This window comes from Saccopteryx bilineata, chromosome 1, assembly GCF_036850765.1.
Source record: "Saccopteryx bilineata isolate mSacBil1 chromosome 1, mSacBil1_pri_phased_curated, whole genome shotgun sequence".
Classification (NCBI taxonomy): domain Eukaryota; kingdom Metazoa; phylum Chordata; class Mammalia; order Chiroptera; family Emballonuridae; genus Saccopteryx; species Saccopteryx bilineata.
The window spans coordinates 12,839,870-12,854,322 of record NC_089490.1 but is presented as its reverse complement, the minus strand read 5'-3'; the positions used below and the strand labels follow the sequence as shown (position 1 = coordinate 12,854,322).

At 47.0% G+C, this 14,453-nt stretch overlaps 1 protein-coding gene across 3 annotated transcripts in view; it reads right to left on the bottom strand.

Moving 5' to 3' along the window:
- Window positions 1-701, bottom strand: part of BLTP3A (bridge-like lipid transfer protein family member 3A) — a 69,509-nt gene extending 68,808 nt beyond the window's left edge. For 2 of the 3 annotated variants that reach the window (XR_010731950.1, XM_066280606.1), the window contains exon 1: window positions 422-685. Coding sequence is in view for 2 of the 3 variants with exons in the window: in XM_066280606.1 (XP_066136703.1) it covers window positions 422-465 (44 nt within the window). In the remaining variant the exon portion in view is untranslated. Of the gene's footprint in view, window positions 1-421 lie in introns of all 3 variants that reach the window. The other variant, XM_066280734.1, reaches the window with a different exon arrangement.
- Between the last annotated feature and the right edge of the window lie 13,752 nt (window positions 702-14,453).

Here is a 14,453-nt window from a genome sequence, read left to right as displayed (position 1 = left end):
GGCGGCGGCCCCGGCCCCAAGGCGGGGGCGGAAACCCCGCGGGGGCCCCGGGGTGGGGGACGGTCACAAGGCGCGGGGGACACGCAAGGGAGGTCGGGGTGACCTGCTCGGCGGTGTGGGAACTAGGCGAGGGGCAGGCGGCCGGGAGGTCGGAGGCTCGGGAGCACCGAGGGCCGTCGGGTCCGGGAGGAACCCGGGGGCACCGGCATCCGAGGGCCCGGGGCGAGGACAGAGCAGAGCAGTGACAACAGCCAGGGGCCGGCGGACGGGCCCGAGGCGAGGCGGGGGCCGCCTCAGAGCCCCGGCCAGGGCTGCGCGGAGAGAGGCAGGGCCCGCAGCGCGGCGCCCGGAGGGGGTCGAAGGGTCGGAGGGGGTCAGGAAGGGCCCCGGGACCGCGGCGGGCCCGCGCCGGCGCTCTCACCGGGACAGGTGCTTCAGGATCTGCTTCTTAATGATCCCAGCCATGCCGGAGCCGCGGCCCGCGCGGAAAGCAGATGGGCAGCTGTGGCCTCCTCAGCCGTGAAGCGGCCGCCCTCACCTCGCCGCCGCCGCCGCGCGGCGACCGGATGCTGCCGCCATGGCGCTTGGAGCCCCACCGCGATCTCACCCACCCGCGCCGTGCCGCGGCCGTCAGCCCAGAGCGGCGCAGAGCGAGCGCACCGCCCGCGGGACTCGCGGCGGCAGAGGCGCGCGTGGTCAGAGGCGGGGCGCGCAGCGGCGCGCTGGGGGCGCGCGGAGAGATGGGCGGGGCGGGGTGGGGGCGGGGCGTACGGCGGCGGGGGCGGGGCCTCACAGCCGAGGGTCGTAAGATAGGCTTCGCCGCTGAACCGCGAGCGCTTCACCCTCCGGAAGTCTCCTTGAAGCGCCCGGGGTCGAGGGGGGCGGAGTTAGGTTTGGGGAGCTGTTAGGGTTGGGGGTGGGGGGCAAGGCGGCGTGTTTGTAATTTTTTCCAGAAATTCGCTAGAGAATTGCGCAGCGACTGGTCCACTGGTCATTCACTTCCTTCACACATTCACTCGTTATTTGTTAGACACCAACCGCCTGTACCCCAGGAATCAGGGTAGGGAGTGGAAAGGGTAGTCTTGGGGACCTCCCAGGTCCGTGGAACCGCAGCGCTCTGCGCTCTGCACTACATACAGAACCCAGAGGGACGCCTCGTCATCTTTGGGCCCCTCATAGCCTCTGTCCGGGTAACCAGTGTTTACTCAACACAGGTGCACCCCTCCTAAATGTGTGTGGGGTGGGGGGTCAGAAGAAAATGGAGACAGTAGTTGTTGAAATTACCAAGAACATTAAAGAACAAGTTCTTTGTTTTGTAAATAAGGAAACTGAAGGCCACCTGGGGAATTGTTGAAAAGAGCTTGCCCAAGGTCACAACTACTTGGTGAGGCTCAGGACCAGAACCCGAGTTTTTCTCTCAGTCCAGTGCCGGTTTCACCATACACTTAAAGAATAACCCACGTGCCAGAGACATCTGTAGCCCCAGTGGCAAAGGCGGGAAAGCGGCACTTTTCTACACTTAAACCTTCTGAAAGGCAGATACCACCGGGCGAACAGAAAACGAGGCTAGTGCGTTCCAAAAATAAAGTTGATTTTAAAAGCGCCTGGATACTAGATACAAGCGGCTGAGACCAGCAAAAGGGTGTCAGCCCTGAACTGCGGGAGTAAGCATTAGATGTAGGGGTTGTTGCAAGTATTTGCTGGCATGGGGTCGCTTGCATCAGGACAGTCAAATTAGCATATTGGGGGTTGTGGCCTGATCACTGATTTGGTGATGAGCTGGAGGAGGGGAAATCTTGCTGCAGAGACACAACTTCTTTGATGTAGCACAGGCTTGGTGTCCTTGGTAAATTCTGAAGACAGCCAAGAGGTCAGGAATCTCCCAAACCATAGGACGAGTCTGTGGCTAGGCTTTTACAAACAACTCTTGTGATTTAAACTCCCCTAATGGTCAGATCCTTCCCCAAGGCAAGGTTTCCCAGACATTTCTATGAAGGTAAACTTTCTGCTACATTTCCAAGTGAAGGCCAGGAAGCCATTAAGCAAGATAATAGCAAGCAAATTAACTACAACCCTAGAGTACTTTCCCAGGGTGGGGGGAGTTGCTTAAGGGGAGGGGGAGGTTGGGCAAGGGAAATGTTCACTGAGCAAGTTGCCCTAATGGGAGTTGGGTGAGGGGATTTGAGTTTTATAGGGACTATGGATTCAAAAGGGCTAATTTAAGCCTAACACCTTCCAGCAAAAACCTGAGCAAAAATAGTACTAAGACAGCCTTATGGGAAATCTGGCCACTTGTTAATTTTAAATTTATTTGTTCTTGTGACTAGATATAGTACATGCACAAAATTAAAAAATCAAGATAAACTTTTGTCCCTTCTTCAGCCATTCAGTTCCCCTTCCCAAAACATTTGTTACCTAATTACAGAGACATGGTCAACCTTATAAATGTGAAACTTGAAAAATAAAGACTTTATGCCTCACCTGTGGTGGCGCAGTGGATAAAGCATCAACCTGGAACACTGAGATTGCTGGTTTGAAACCATGGGCATGCCTGGTCCAAGGTACATATAGGGGTGATACTTCCTGCTCCTCCCCCTACATCTCTCTAAAATGAATTTTAAAAATAAAATAAAGCCTGACCTGTGGTGGCGCAGTGGATAAAGCGTTGACCTGGAAATGCTGAGGTTGCCGGTTCGAAACCCTGGGCTTGCCTGGTCAAGGCACATATGGGAGTTGATGCTTCCAGCTCCTCCCCCCCTTCTCTCTCTCTCTGTCTCTCCTCTCTCTCTGTCTCTCCCTCTCCTCTCTAAAAAAATGAATAAATAAATTTTAAATAAATAAATAAATAAATAAAATAAAGACTTCATGCATGCCTATGCCTGTCTCTTAGTCATAATAAGTTCCATTTTCCCCAAGAAGTACCCACAAAATTACCTTTTTGAATGGCAAGCAAGTCACCCTCTGCTTAGGTACTCTAAGGCAACCCCCCCAACAGGAGTGCAGTCTATCATTATTTGATCCTTTGCTCAACTCTCACCAGAATACATACCAATAGAGCCTATGGAAAAGGTTGCTGCCAGAATTATTGACCTTTCACTCCTTCCAGGTTCTGGCTCTCTTGGCTGCAGGGGCCTCAGGGCAATTTCTTGCTTCACCTGCTTCTTTTCCTGGGTGTAAAGCCAGGAGGCAGGGCCAGAGCCACCATCAGAGCAACCCAGCCCATGCAGGTTCGCATTGGATTCGGACAGTCGGTAAAGAAACAACAGAGCCACAAACTGGTGGGCCATAGTCTTCAATTCTAGCTTGCACCCGGCGGGCAAGTAAAAATACACACTGGGCTCCAAAACCCACTCACATTCAGTGCTCACAAAGCTACTGACTTATCCGAGTTTCCTAGAATCAAAGGTTTCTAGCCACCAGCCTTATTCTCCTCAGTTCCCCATCTCCTTCCTTATCCCAGATACAAACTCTACACAAACTGGCATCTCACTCAGCACTCCGCCTGTTGGGCAGATAAAATATATTATGCTCACTTTGTTAAAGTGGCGCTGCCCACGTGGAGGCCAGTTGCCCAGGTGATATTGATGTATGTTGGGGGTGGGCTAAAGGCAGGCAGAATCCTTGTAGCCTAGGGCTTGGTTTTGGGATTAAGCCTTTCCCGCCCATCTTGATGTGGGGTGGTACAATCCAATCATGCCTCAGAGAAGTGACTTTTTATTAGAGACTTCCCTATTTTGTATATTGGATTAAAGGTTTGGATTTCTACACTATAAAATAGGGGCAGAACGGGAGCTTGCCCTCTTGGTTCCTGGGATGATTAGCATGAGAGAGCAGAGAGAGTAGAGCCAGCAGCGGAAGGAGGCCACGTGGAGGAGGCCAGGAAAAGCAGCCAAGATGGCGGAGTGCTGAGTGAGATGCCAGTTTGTACAGTTTGTATCTGGAATAAGGAAGGAGACGGGGAACTGAGGAGAATAAGGCTGGTGAGCTAGAAACCTTTGATTCTAGGAAACTCGGATAAGTCAGTGGCTTTGTGAGCACTGAATATGAGTGGGTTTTGGAGCCCAGTGTGTGTTTTTACTTGCCCGCCAGGTGCAAGCCAGGATTAAAGACTATGGCCCACCAGTTTGTGGCTCCGTTGTTTCTTTACCGACTGTCCGAATCCAATGTGAACCTGCATGGGCCAGGCGGCTGCTGTGATGGTAGCCCTGGCCCTGGCTGCTGGCTTTACACCGCCATCTTACCTGCTTCTCCTGGCCTACTCCATGTGGCCTCTTTCTGCTCTCTGCTCTGTTCTCTCCTCTAATGATAATCTCAGGAACCAAGAGCATAAACTCCTGTTCTGCCCCCATTTTATAGTGTAGATCCATAACCTTTAATCCAATATACAAAATAGGGAAGTCTCTAATACAAAGTCACTTCTCTGAGGCATAATTGGATTGTACCACCCCACATCAAAAAGGGTGGGAAAGGTTTAATCCCAAAACCAAGCCCCAGGCTACAACGATCCTGCCTGCCCCCAACACACATTAATATCACCTGGGCAAAGGCCTCCACGTGGGCAGCATTATCTTTAACAAAGTGAGCATAATACATTTCATCTGCCCAACACTGGGGCACCCCATCAGCTGATTTAGACATCTGATATTAGCTATGTAAAGCAAAATCTGCCTCCTATTCAGATACTTGGCATCCTGTTGAACCATTCGTTGTGCCTAGTTGTTGGGCAGATAAAATGTATTATGCTCACTTTGTTGAAGATGGAGGCTGTCGCCCAGGTGAGAGATATATATATATATATATATATATATATATTTTTTTTTTTTTTTTTTTTTTTTTTTTTTTTTGCATTTTTCTGAAGCTGGAAACAGGGAGAGACAGCCAGACAGACTCCCGCATGCGCCCGACCGGGATCCACCCGGCACGCCCACCAGGGGCGACGCTCTGCCCACCAGGGGGCGATGCTCTGCCCATCCTGGGCGTCGCCATGTTGCGACCCTCCTGGGTGTCGCCATGTTGCGACCAGAGCCACTCTAGCGCCTGGGGCAGAGGCCACAGAGCCATCCCCAGCGCCCAGGCCATCCTTGCTCCAATGGAGCCTTGGCTGCGGGAGGGGAAGAGAGAGACAGAGAGGAAGGCGCGGCGGAGGGGTGGAGAAGCAAATGGGCACTTCTCCCATGTGCCCTGGCCGGGAATCGAACCCGGGTCCTCCGCACGCTAGGCCGACGCTCTACCGCTGAGCCAACCGGCCAGGGCCGCCCAGGTGATATTAATGTGTGTTGAGAATCCTTGTAGCCTGGGGCTTGGTTTTGGGATTAAGCCTTTCCCACCCTTTTTTATGTGGGGTGGTACAATCCAATCATGCCTCAGAGAAGTGACTTTGTATTAGAGACTTCCCTATTTCGTATATTGGATTAGAGGTTTGGATTTCTACACTATAAAATGGGGACAAAACGAGAGCTTGTGCTCTTGGTTCCTGAGGTTAGCATGAGAGAACAGAGAGAATAGAGCCAGCAGTGGAAGGAGGCCACGTGGAGGAGGCCAGGAAAAGCAGCCAAGATGGCGGAGTGCTGAGTGAGATGCCAGTTTGTGCAGAGTTTGTATCTGGGAGATGGAAGGAGATGGGGAACTGAGGAGAATAAGGCTGGTAAGCTAGAAACCTTTGATTCTAGGAAACTCGGATAAGTCAGTGGCTTTGTGAGCACTGAATGTGATTGGGTTTTGGAGCCCAGTGTATGTTTTTACTTGCCCGCCGGGTGCAAGCTAGGATTAAAGACTATGGTCCATCAGTTTTTGGCTCCTTTGTTTCTTTACCAACTGTCCGAATCCAATGCGAACCTGCATGGGCTGGGCTGCTCTGATGCTGGCCCTGGCCGTGGCTACTGGCTCTACACTAGTGAATAAGTTATTCTTTTTTTTTTTTTAATTTTTTATTTATTCATTTCAGAGAGAGAGAGAGAGAGAAAGGTGGGAGGAGCAGGAAGCATCAACTCCCATATGTGCCTTGACCAGGCAAGCCTGGGGTTTTGAACCTGGGACCTCAGCATTCCATGTCGACATTTTATCCACTGCGCCACCACAGGTCAGGCAATAAGTTATTCTTGTTGAAAGAAAAAACGTATGCTCTGAAAGAATATGGCCTCTCTAGGGATCATTAAATTAAATAGAAGAGTTCATACCCTCACCAACGATATTAATGCATTTCTCTTTTCCTGCAATGCAAAGAATGCATGGTGTTGGGCAGATAAAATGTATTATGCTCACTTTGTTAAAGATGACACGAGGAGGCCGTTGCCCAGGTGATATTAATGTGTGTTGGGGTGGGCTAAAGGCAGGCAGAATCCTTGTAGCCTAGGGCTTGGTTTTGGGATTAAGCCTTTCCTACCCTTTTTGATGTAGGGCGGTACAATCCAATCATGCCTCAGAGAAGTGACTTTGTATTAGAGACTTACCTGTTTTGTATATTGGATTAAAGGTTTGGATTTCTACACTATAAAATAGGGGCGGAATAGGAGCTTGCGCTCTTGGTTCCTGGGATGATTAGCATGAGAGAGCAGAGAGAGTAGAGCCAGCAGCGGAAGGAGGCCACGTGGAGGAGGCCAGGAAAAGCAGCCAAGATGGCGGAGTGCTGAGTGAGATGCCAGTTTGTACAGTTTGTATCTGGAATAAGGAAGGAGACGGGGAACTGAGGAGAATAAGGCTGGTGAGCTAGAAACCTTTGATTCTAGGAAACTCGGATAAGTCAGTGGCTTTGTGAGCACTGAATGTGAGTGGGTTTTGGAGCCCAGTGTGTGTTTTTACTTGCCCGCCTGGTGCAAGCTAGGATTAAAGACTATGGCCCACCAGTTTGTGGCTCCGTTGTTTCTTTACCGACTGTCCGAATCCAATGCGAACCTGCATGGGCCAGAAGGCTGCTGTGATAGTGGCCCTGGCCCTGGATACTGGCTTTACACATGGCATATAAAAGCAAAGGAGATTTAGGGGTAATCCATGTTTTCTTTTTTTAAAGTTTATTCAATTGTAAGAAATAATACAAAGAGATCCCTGTACCTTTTGCCTAATTCACCCAGTGGTACAACTTGCAAAACTTTAGTACAATATATCACAACCAGGATATTGACATTGATATACTCAGTACACAGAACATTTCTTCCTTTCTGATTTGAATGCCTTTTATTTCCTTTTCTTGATGTATTGAGCTGGCTACAACTCTAACATAATCTCTAACTCTAAACTTAATCTGGGAATTTGTTTAATAGGACTGGTGAGAGCAGACATCCTTTCTTCACGATTTTAGGGGAAAGCACTCAGTCTTTATTAAACCAGTAAGTATTAAATATATGGGGTTTTTTTCTTTCCAAGTGAGAGGACAGGAAACACTGTGACAGATTTCCACATGTGCCCTGACTGGGATCCACCTGCAACCCCCGCCTTGGACTGATGTTCAAATCAATCGAGCAATTTTTAGTGCCTGAGGCTGACTCACTGGGACCAGCCAAGCCATCATCAGCACCAGGGCCAATGCTAGAACCAATCAAGCCACTGGCTGCAGGAGGGGAAGAGGCAGAGAAGGAGGAGAGGGTGGAGGAAAGAAGCAAATGGCCACTTCTCTTGTGTGTCCTGACAGAAAATTAAACTAAGGACATCCATACATTAAGCAGACGCTCTATCCACTAACAGCCAACCAGCCAGAGCCAAAATAATATTAATTGTAGGGTTTTTTTTTTGCATATACTATTTATCAAGTTGAGGAAGTACTCTTCTATTCCTATTTTTCTAAAAGTTCTTATCAAAGCGTCGACCCGGAAATGCTGAGGTCGCCGGTTCGAAACCCTGGGCTTGCCTGGTCAAGGCACATATGGGAGTTGATGCTTCCTGCTCCTCCCCCCTTCTCTCTCTCTGTCTCTCTCTTCTCTAAAAATGAATAAATAAAATAAAAGTTTTTATCAAGAATTAATGTTTAATTTTTCAAATGCTTTTTCTGCACTGAAGGTTATGTTCATGTGATTTTAGCCTATTAATATGGCGGATAATATTAATTTTCAAATACTGAACCGGCCTGCATCCCTGAAATAAACCTCATTTGGACATGGTGTATGATTGCTTTCATATTTTGCTAAATTCTATTTGTTAATATTCAGTTAAGAATTTGTATGTTTCCTTGATAGCTGGTGATATTGAGCATCTTTTCATGTGCTAACTTATATATCTTTTTTGGAGAAATGTCTATTAAGACCCCTTAAATTGGATATTTGTCTTATTGAGTTGTAGTCTTTTTATACTCTAGCTACAAATTCCTAATTAGATATAATTTGCACAACAAAAAATTCCTTCATTCTGTGAGTTGTCTTTTCTTTTTCCTGATGGTGTCCTTTGACCACAAGAATTTTTATTTTGATGACATCCAGCTTACTTTTGATGTTGTCACTGTGCTTTTGGTGTTATAGCGATGAAACCATTGCCTAATCCAAGCTCATGAATATTTACATCTATGCTTTCTTCAAAAAGTTGTATAATTTCACCTCTTACATTTAGGAATTTGATTCATTGAGTTCATTTTATTTATTGATTTTTGAGAGAAAGACATCAATTTGTTGTTTAACTTATTTATGCATCCATTGGTTGACTCCTGTGTGTGCCCTGACTGGGGATGGAACCCGCAACCTTGATATATCAGGACAAGGCTCTAACCAACTGAGCTACTCAGCCAGGGCCTGATATCCCCTTTAGAATGTAAGCTTCATAAGAGGAAGAACTTTGTTTTACCGTTGGGTTCCCATCGCTCAGAACAGTGTCCAGACTCAGAGCAGACCCAAGGCTAGCGGCTCAATGCTACTCGCCTTCCTGAGCAGCTTTTTTTTAGCAGTCGGGTTTTAGGCTCAGCTGCAAGAAAACTCAAAAATAACACATGACTTCAGTAAAAGAGATATTCATTTCTCTTTCATACACAACTAGTCTAGGGAAGGCAGTTCTTCAATCACTAGTGACTAGGCTCCTCTTGTCTTGCTAATACCATCCTTAGTGGCCACTTCATTGTCCAAGATATTGCTTGCATTCCCAATAAATCTCATATCCACATTCCTGTCAAAAGGAGAAGGCAGAGAGGGGACACGTTCTCTTCCGCCACTCAGCTGCGTCAAGCTATGAGCTATAGCAGGGGTTGGGAACCTTTTTGGCTGAGAGAGCCATGAACGCCACATATTTTAAAATGTAATTCTGTGAGAGCCAATAAAATGACCCATGTACGTTACACATTATCCAATAAAAATTTGTTGTTGTCCCAGAGGACAGATGTAATTGGCTCCAGCCACCTGCAACCATGAACATGAGCAGTAAAAAATGAATGGATTGTAATACATGAGAATGTTTTTTTTTTTTTCTTTTTTTTTTTTTTTTCATTTTTCTGAAGCTGGAAACGGGGAGGCAGTCAGACAGACTCCCGCATGCGCCCGACCAGAATCCTCCGGGCATGCCCACCAGGGGGCGATGTTCTGCCCCTCTGGGGCGTCGCTCTGTTGCATCCAGAGCCATTCTAGCGCTTGAGGCAGAGGCCACAGAGCCATCCCCAGCACCCGGGTCATCTTTGCTCCAGTGGAGCCTCGGCTGCGGGAGGGGAAGAGAGAGACAGAGAGGTTATTATTAAAGATTTGTCTGCAAGTCAGATGCAGCCATCAAAAGAGTCACATGTGGCTTGCGAGCCATAGGTTTCCGACCCCTGAGCTATAGGAAATGTGCTCCTCATTGCAGATAGCCACGGGTCCAGCTAAAAACCAAGGATTCCGTCATTATTGTGGACAGTAGTAGATACCGGAGCAGTCAGTAATGTCTGTCTGCTACTCTAGGCTCTGTTGTGTTCCTCTTGTTTCTGTCCCTCTTTATATGCTTCGCTCTTCCAGCCAAGGCCTCAGAGACAAAAGGGATACAACTCTTCATCATACATTTTGCTTCTTTGTTCTTGAAACAGCCATCCTCCAAAAGTACTCGAATGTGACGTATGAGCAAAGAAGGAAGAAGGATTAGGAGACCGGTTTCTCAGGGTCATTGTGAAAGCTGATTAAGTACTTACCAAGGGCTTTGAGATCTTGGCTTCCTATTCTATGTTCAAAGTCTTACCATGAAACAAGGACATAAGTCAATGGACTTTTCTTAACTGGCAACCAGGGAAAGAGACTTATTTAGAAGGAGTAAGTATGGAGAAATTGGAGAATCACTTTGATAGGTGATCAAAATGACTATCACCAACAAAGAGCTCATAGATGGACTCAGTGTACCTGTGTCTGCCTCTGCCTATAGATGTGACATCCTAGCGACACAGCTGTGGACATATACCAGAATATAATCATGAGGAAACATCAGGCAAACCTAAAATGAGGAATGAGGAACATTCTGTTAAACAAAAGTCGGCAAGGCCCTGGCCGGTTAGCTCAGTGGCAGAGCATTGGCCTGGTGTGCAGGAGTCCTGGGTTCGATTCCCAGCCAGGGCACACAGGAGAAGCGCCCATCTGCTTCTCCACCCCTCCCCCCTCCTTCCTCTCTGTCTCTCTCTTCTCCTCCCCCAGGCAAGGTTCCATTGGGGCAAAGTTTGCCCGGGCGCTGAGGATGGCTCTGTGGCCTCTGCCTCAGGCGCTAGAATGGCTCTGATTGTGGCTGAGCGACTCCCCAGATGGGCAGAGCAGCGCCCCCTGGTGGGCATGCCGGGTGGATACCAGCCGGGCGCATGCGGGAGTCTGTCTGACTACCTCCCCATTTCCAACTTCAGAAAAATACAAAAACAAAAAAGTCGGCAAGATTGTCAGTTTCAACAAAGACAAAGACTGAAGAATTATTCTAGATCAAAGGAGACTAAGGAGATTGGACCAAAAAGTCAAGGACATGATTCTAGAGAGGATCTTATACAGGAAAGGAAAAAGAACACAAGGACAACGTTGAATCAAGGAAACAAAATTAAATATGGTTGGTAGTTTCAATTACTGATGCATAGCTGTATTTTCTGAGATTGATAACTAAACTATGATTGTGTAGGAGAATGTATTTATTCTTCAGAAACACGCACTCGGGTACTTATGGTAAAAGGTATGATATAAGCAACTTACTTTCAAATGGTTCATAAAAAATAGAGAGCAAGCAAACAAACAATAAAGCAAATGGTAAAATGCTAACAGCCAACAAGTGATTCTGGTCAAAGGGTATTCAAGCGTTCTTTGTACACTTCCTGCAATGCTTCTGTATGTTTGAAATCCGACACCCTCCCCTACGGAGCAAAAAAGAACAGTAACATTCAGATGATTTTATTCCTGCACTTGTCTGATAAACTATTCTAGATGCTGTATTTGATACTGTGCCAACGTTCTTTAAGCTTTCAATAAGGAGGGAAAGAAATGACCAGTTAACACTGATTAAGGCCTTCATGAAAACCAATATACCAGGCTAGCCTTCAGGACAAGTCCGTCAGAGAAACCAAAGGCAGGCCAGGCTTTTTTCTGTTTATCAAATGTACCTAGGAGCCTAAAAGATACCATCTGACTGAGGCTATGTAATTGGGACAATCACCACTGGACTTTTTCCATACGGGCGTACCAAATTAGCCTGTGGCTCTTCTGCAAGGATCCCATTTCTCAGGCAGCATGGAATCCAGGGGGCTGGCGTTCTGACAAACCATTAAAGCCACAGCAGTGGAAATGATGAGCGCTTGAACTTGAACTGTACTCGCTATGGCTTTGGATCTGCCCACAGAAAAGAAAGCGAGTATGTTACTCCACACCTACACTGACTTCTTCCGTTCTTGGTGTCCAGTAGTACTGACTGCACCGATACAAATTCATACACACTCTGGGAAAAGCTTCCTGTTTTGTTCCCAAGTACCTGAGGAAAAAGAACCTAATCTATGAGATTCTGTGTATACACAAAAGACACTCTCTTGCCCTGGCTGGCCAGCTCAGTTCTTTTGTGTTGTCCCCATACACCAAGGTTGCCGGTTCGATCCCATCAATGCACATATGAGAATCAACCAATGAATACATGAAAAACTGGAATAACAAATCGAAGTTTCTAACTGTCCTCCTTCATCTCTCTGAAATCAATAATATTTTTAAAAAATATTTTTAAAGACACTCTCTTGGCCCTGGCTGGTTGGTTCAGTGAATAGAGCATCAGTCCAGTGTGTGGACGTCCCAGGTTGGATCCCCAATCAGGGCACACAGGAGAAGCAACCATCTGCTTCTCTTCCCCTCACTCTCCCCTTCTCTCTCTCTTCCCCTCCCACATCCAGTGGCTCAACTGGTTTGAGCATCAGCCTGGCACTGAAGGTAGCTCAGTTGATTCAAGCATCGGCCCCAGATGGGCAGTTGCTGGGTGGATCCTGGTCAGGGCACATGCAGAAACCCACTATCTCCCCTCCTCTCACTTAAAAAAAAAAAATAGACATTCTCTCCACTCTCAGCCTGACAGAGCCAACCAAACTAGAAACTTGCTGCCTCACACATAAGCCTCAATTGCTAAAGTTTCCCCTAGCAAACTCTTGAGTGGGCAGAAAATTTTAATAACAAACCTGAACTATAAATTCAGACACATAATCTATCCATTTCTGAGACTTTGGTCTATTTAGATGTGACAATGGGAAACTAAAAGTAACATGTAGTCCTAGCAAAGGCTCAGACTAGGAAGTTGACTCAGAGTCTAGAGGCTGGGGATAAAGATTATCTCTCGGTCAGGATCGCTACTTCTAACTTCTTGTTTACCTAGATAAGGTCCTGTATTTGCCTAAATGAACTCTTCAAAACAGTCACAAGTTTCTAGGGGAAAAAAGCAATCCGCTTATTGCCATTTCAGTTTCTAGCTACAAACCTATAAAAAATTACATACATACAGCATTGTATTCTTTTTTTTTATAATAGTTGACACACACAGTTTTATTCATTTATTTATTTTTATTTATTCATTTTTAGAGAGGAGAGAGAGACAGAGAGAGAGAAGGGGGGAGGAGCAGGAAGCATCAACTCCCATATGTGCCTTGACCAGGCAAGCCCAGGGTTTCGAACCGGCGCCCTCAGCATTTCCAGGTCGACGCTTTATCCACTGCGCCACCACAGGTCAGGCCAGCATTGTATTCTAAGATCATTATATCCTAAGACAGAGTTTGCCAAACCTACTAATAACCAAAATTTCCCAGGAAGCTTTCCTTAAATGCACATTTCCTAAGCCCCACACAAGGTATCTTGAATCAAAATCTGGATCTTGGCCAACTGTTGTCTCTGCAGAATCCAGGTCCCACTTGCCAAAACGGGTTTGCACAGGAAGTAGTATACTACAGAAAGACACCTGGCAAGGCAGGACTGCTCACAACCAGTCAAGAGGCTAGCCTTCAAAATGGTTTGAACAAAACTCCTACTCTGATACAGCTACCAGGAAATAGCCCAAGGAAATTGGCATTCTGGAGTCCAGGCCGTCCGCAGGTTACGAACAAGATAGGTTCTACGGGTTTGTGCTTAAGTTGAATTTGTATGTAAGTTGGAACAGGGACAGTAACCTATTAAATGCAACTTAGATGTTTGTCTTAACATATGGGACTGTGTTAGAGTCAGGGTTTGATTCTGCTGCTGGAGTCAGTTTTTGAAGGAGGCATCAGGTAGGTTTGTACAGAGCTTTGCTTTTTCTCATCATAAATGGCCCTGTGGCATCTCAGGCCTTCGGTAATTGTCCAGTCAACTCTGGTGAACCTCTCTGTGTCAGGATCTCGCTCCTCTAACTGTGCATCCCTGCTTCAATAAGACAGAAAGCATCATCTGAATCTTTTGTACAAAATTTTTGGTTCTGGAGTTTCTAGGTTCCCGTTTTCTTCCCTAAATGCTGTCATCTGCTGCTCTAGTTCCACAAGGTCTTCACTGGTTAGTTCTTTGCCATGGGAGTTGAGTAAATCTACAATATCCTTTTCACTGAACTTGATTAATAGCCCTTATGGTGCTCCATTTGTAAATACAAGTTGTATGCAAATCTGATGTTTGTAACTCAGAGACTTACTCTATAACATTCAGGTTTGGCTTAAAAACTAGAGCAAGCTCTGCCGGTTGGCTGGATAGAGTGTTGGCCCCCAGCATATGGATGTCCTGGGTTTGATTCCCAGTCAGGGCACACAGAAGTGACCATTTGCTTCTACCTCTGTCCTCCCCACTCCATTCTCTTCCTCTTGCCCTCCCCTAGCCAGTGGCTCGATTGGTTCAAACACCAGCCTCAGGCTTTGAAGATAGCTCACTGGTCCAAGCGTCATCTTCAGGTGCTAAAAATAGCTCGGCTGATTCAAGCATCAGCCCCAGACATGGGTTGCCAGGTGGATCATGGGAGGGGCACATGTGGGAATCTGTCTATCTCCCCTCCTCTCAATTAAAACAAACAAACAAAAATAGAGCAAAACCAACAACTGGGATCTGAATGGTCCTTAGGAAAAAAACCTAGCCCAGAAG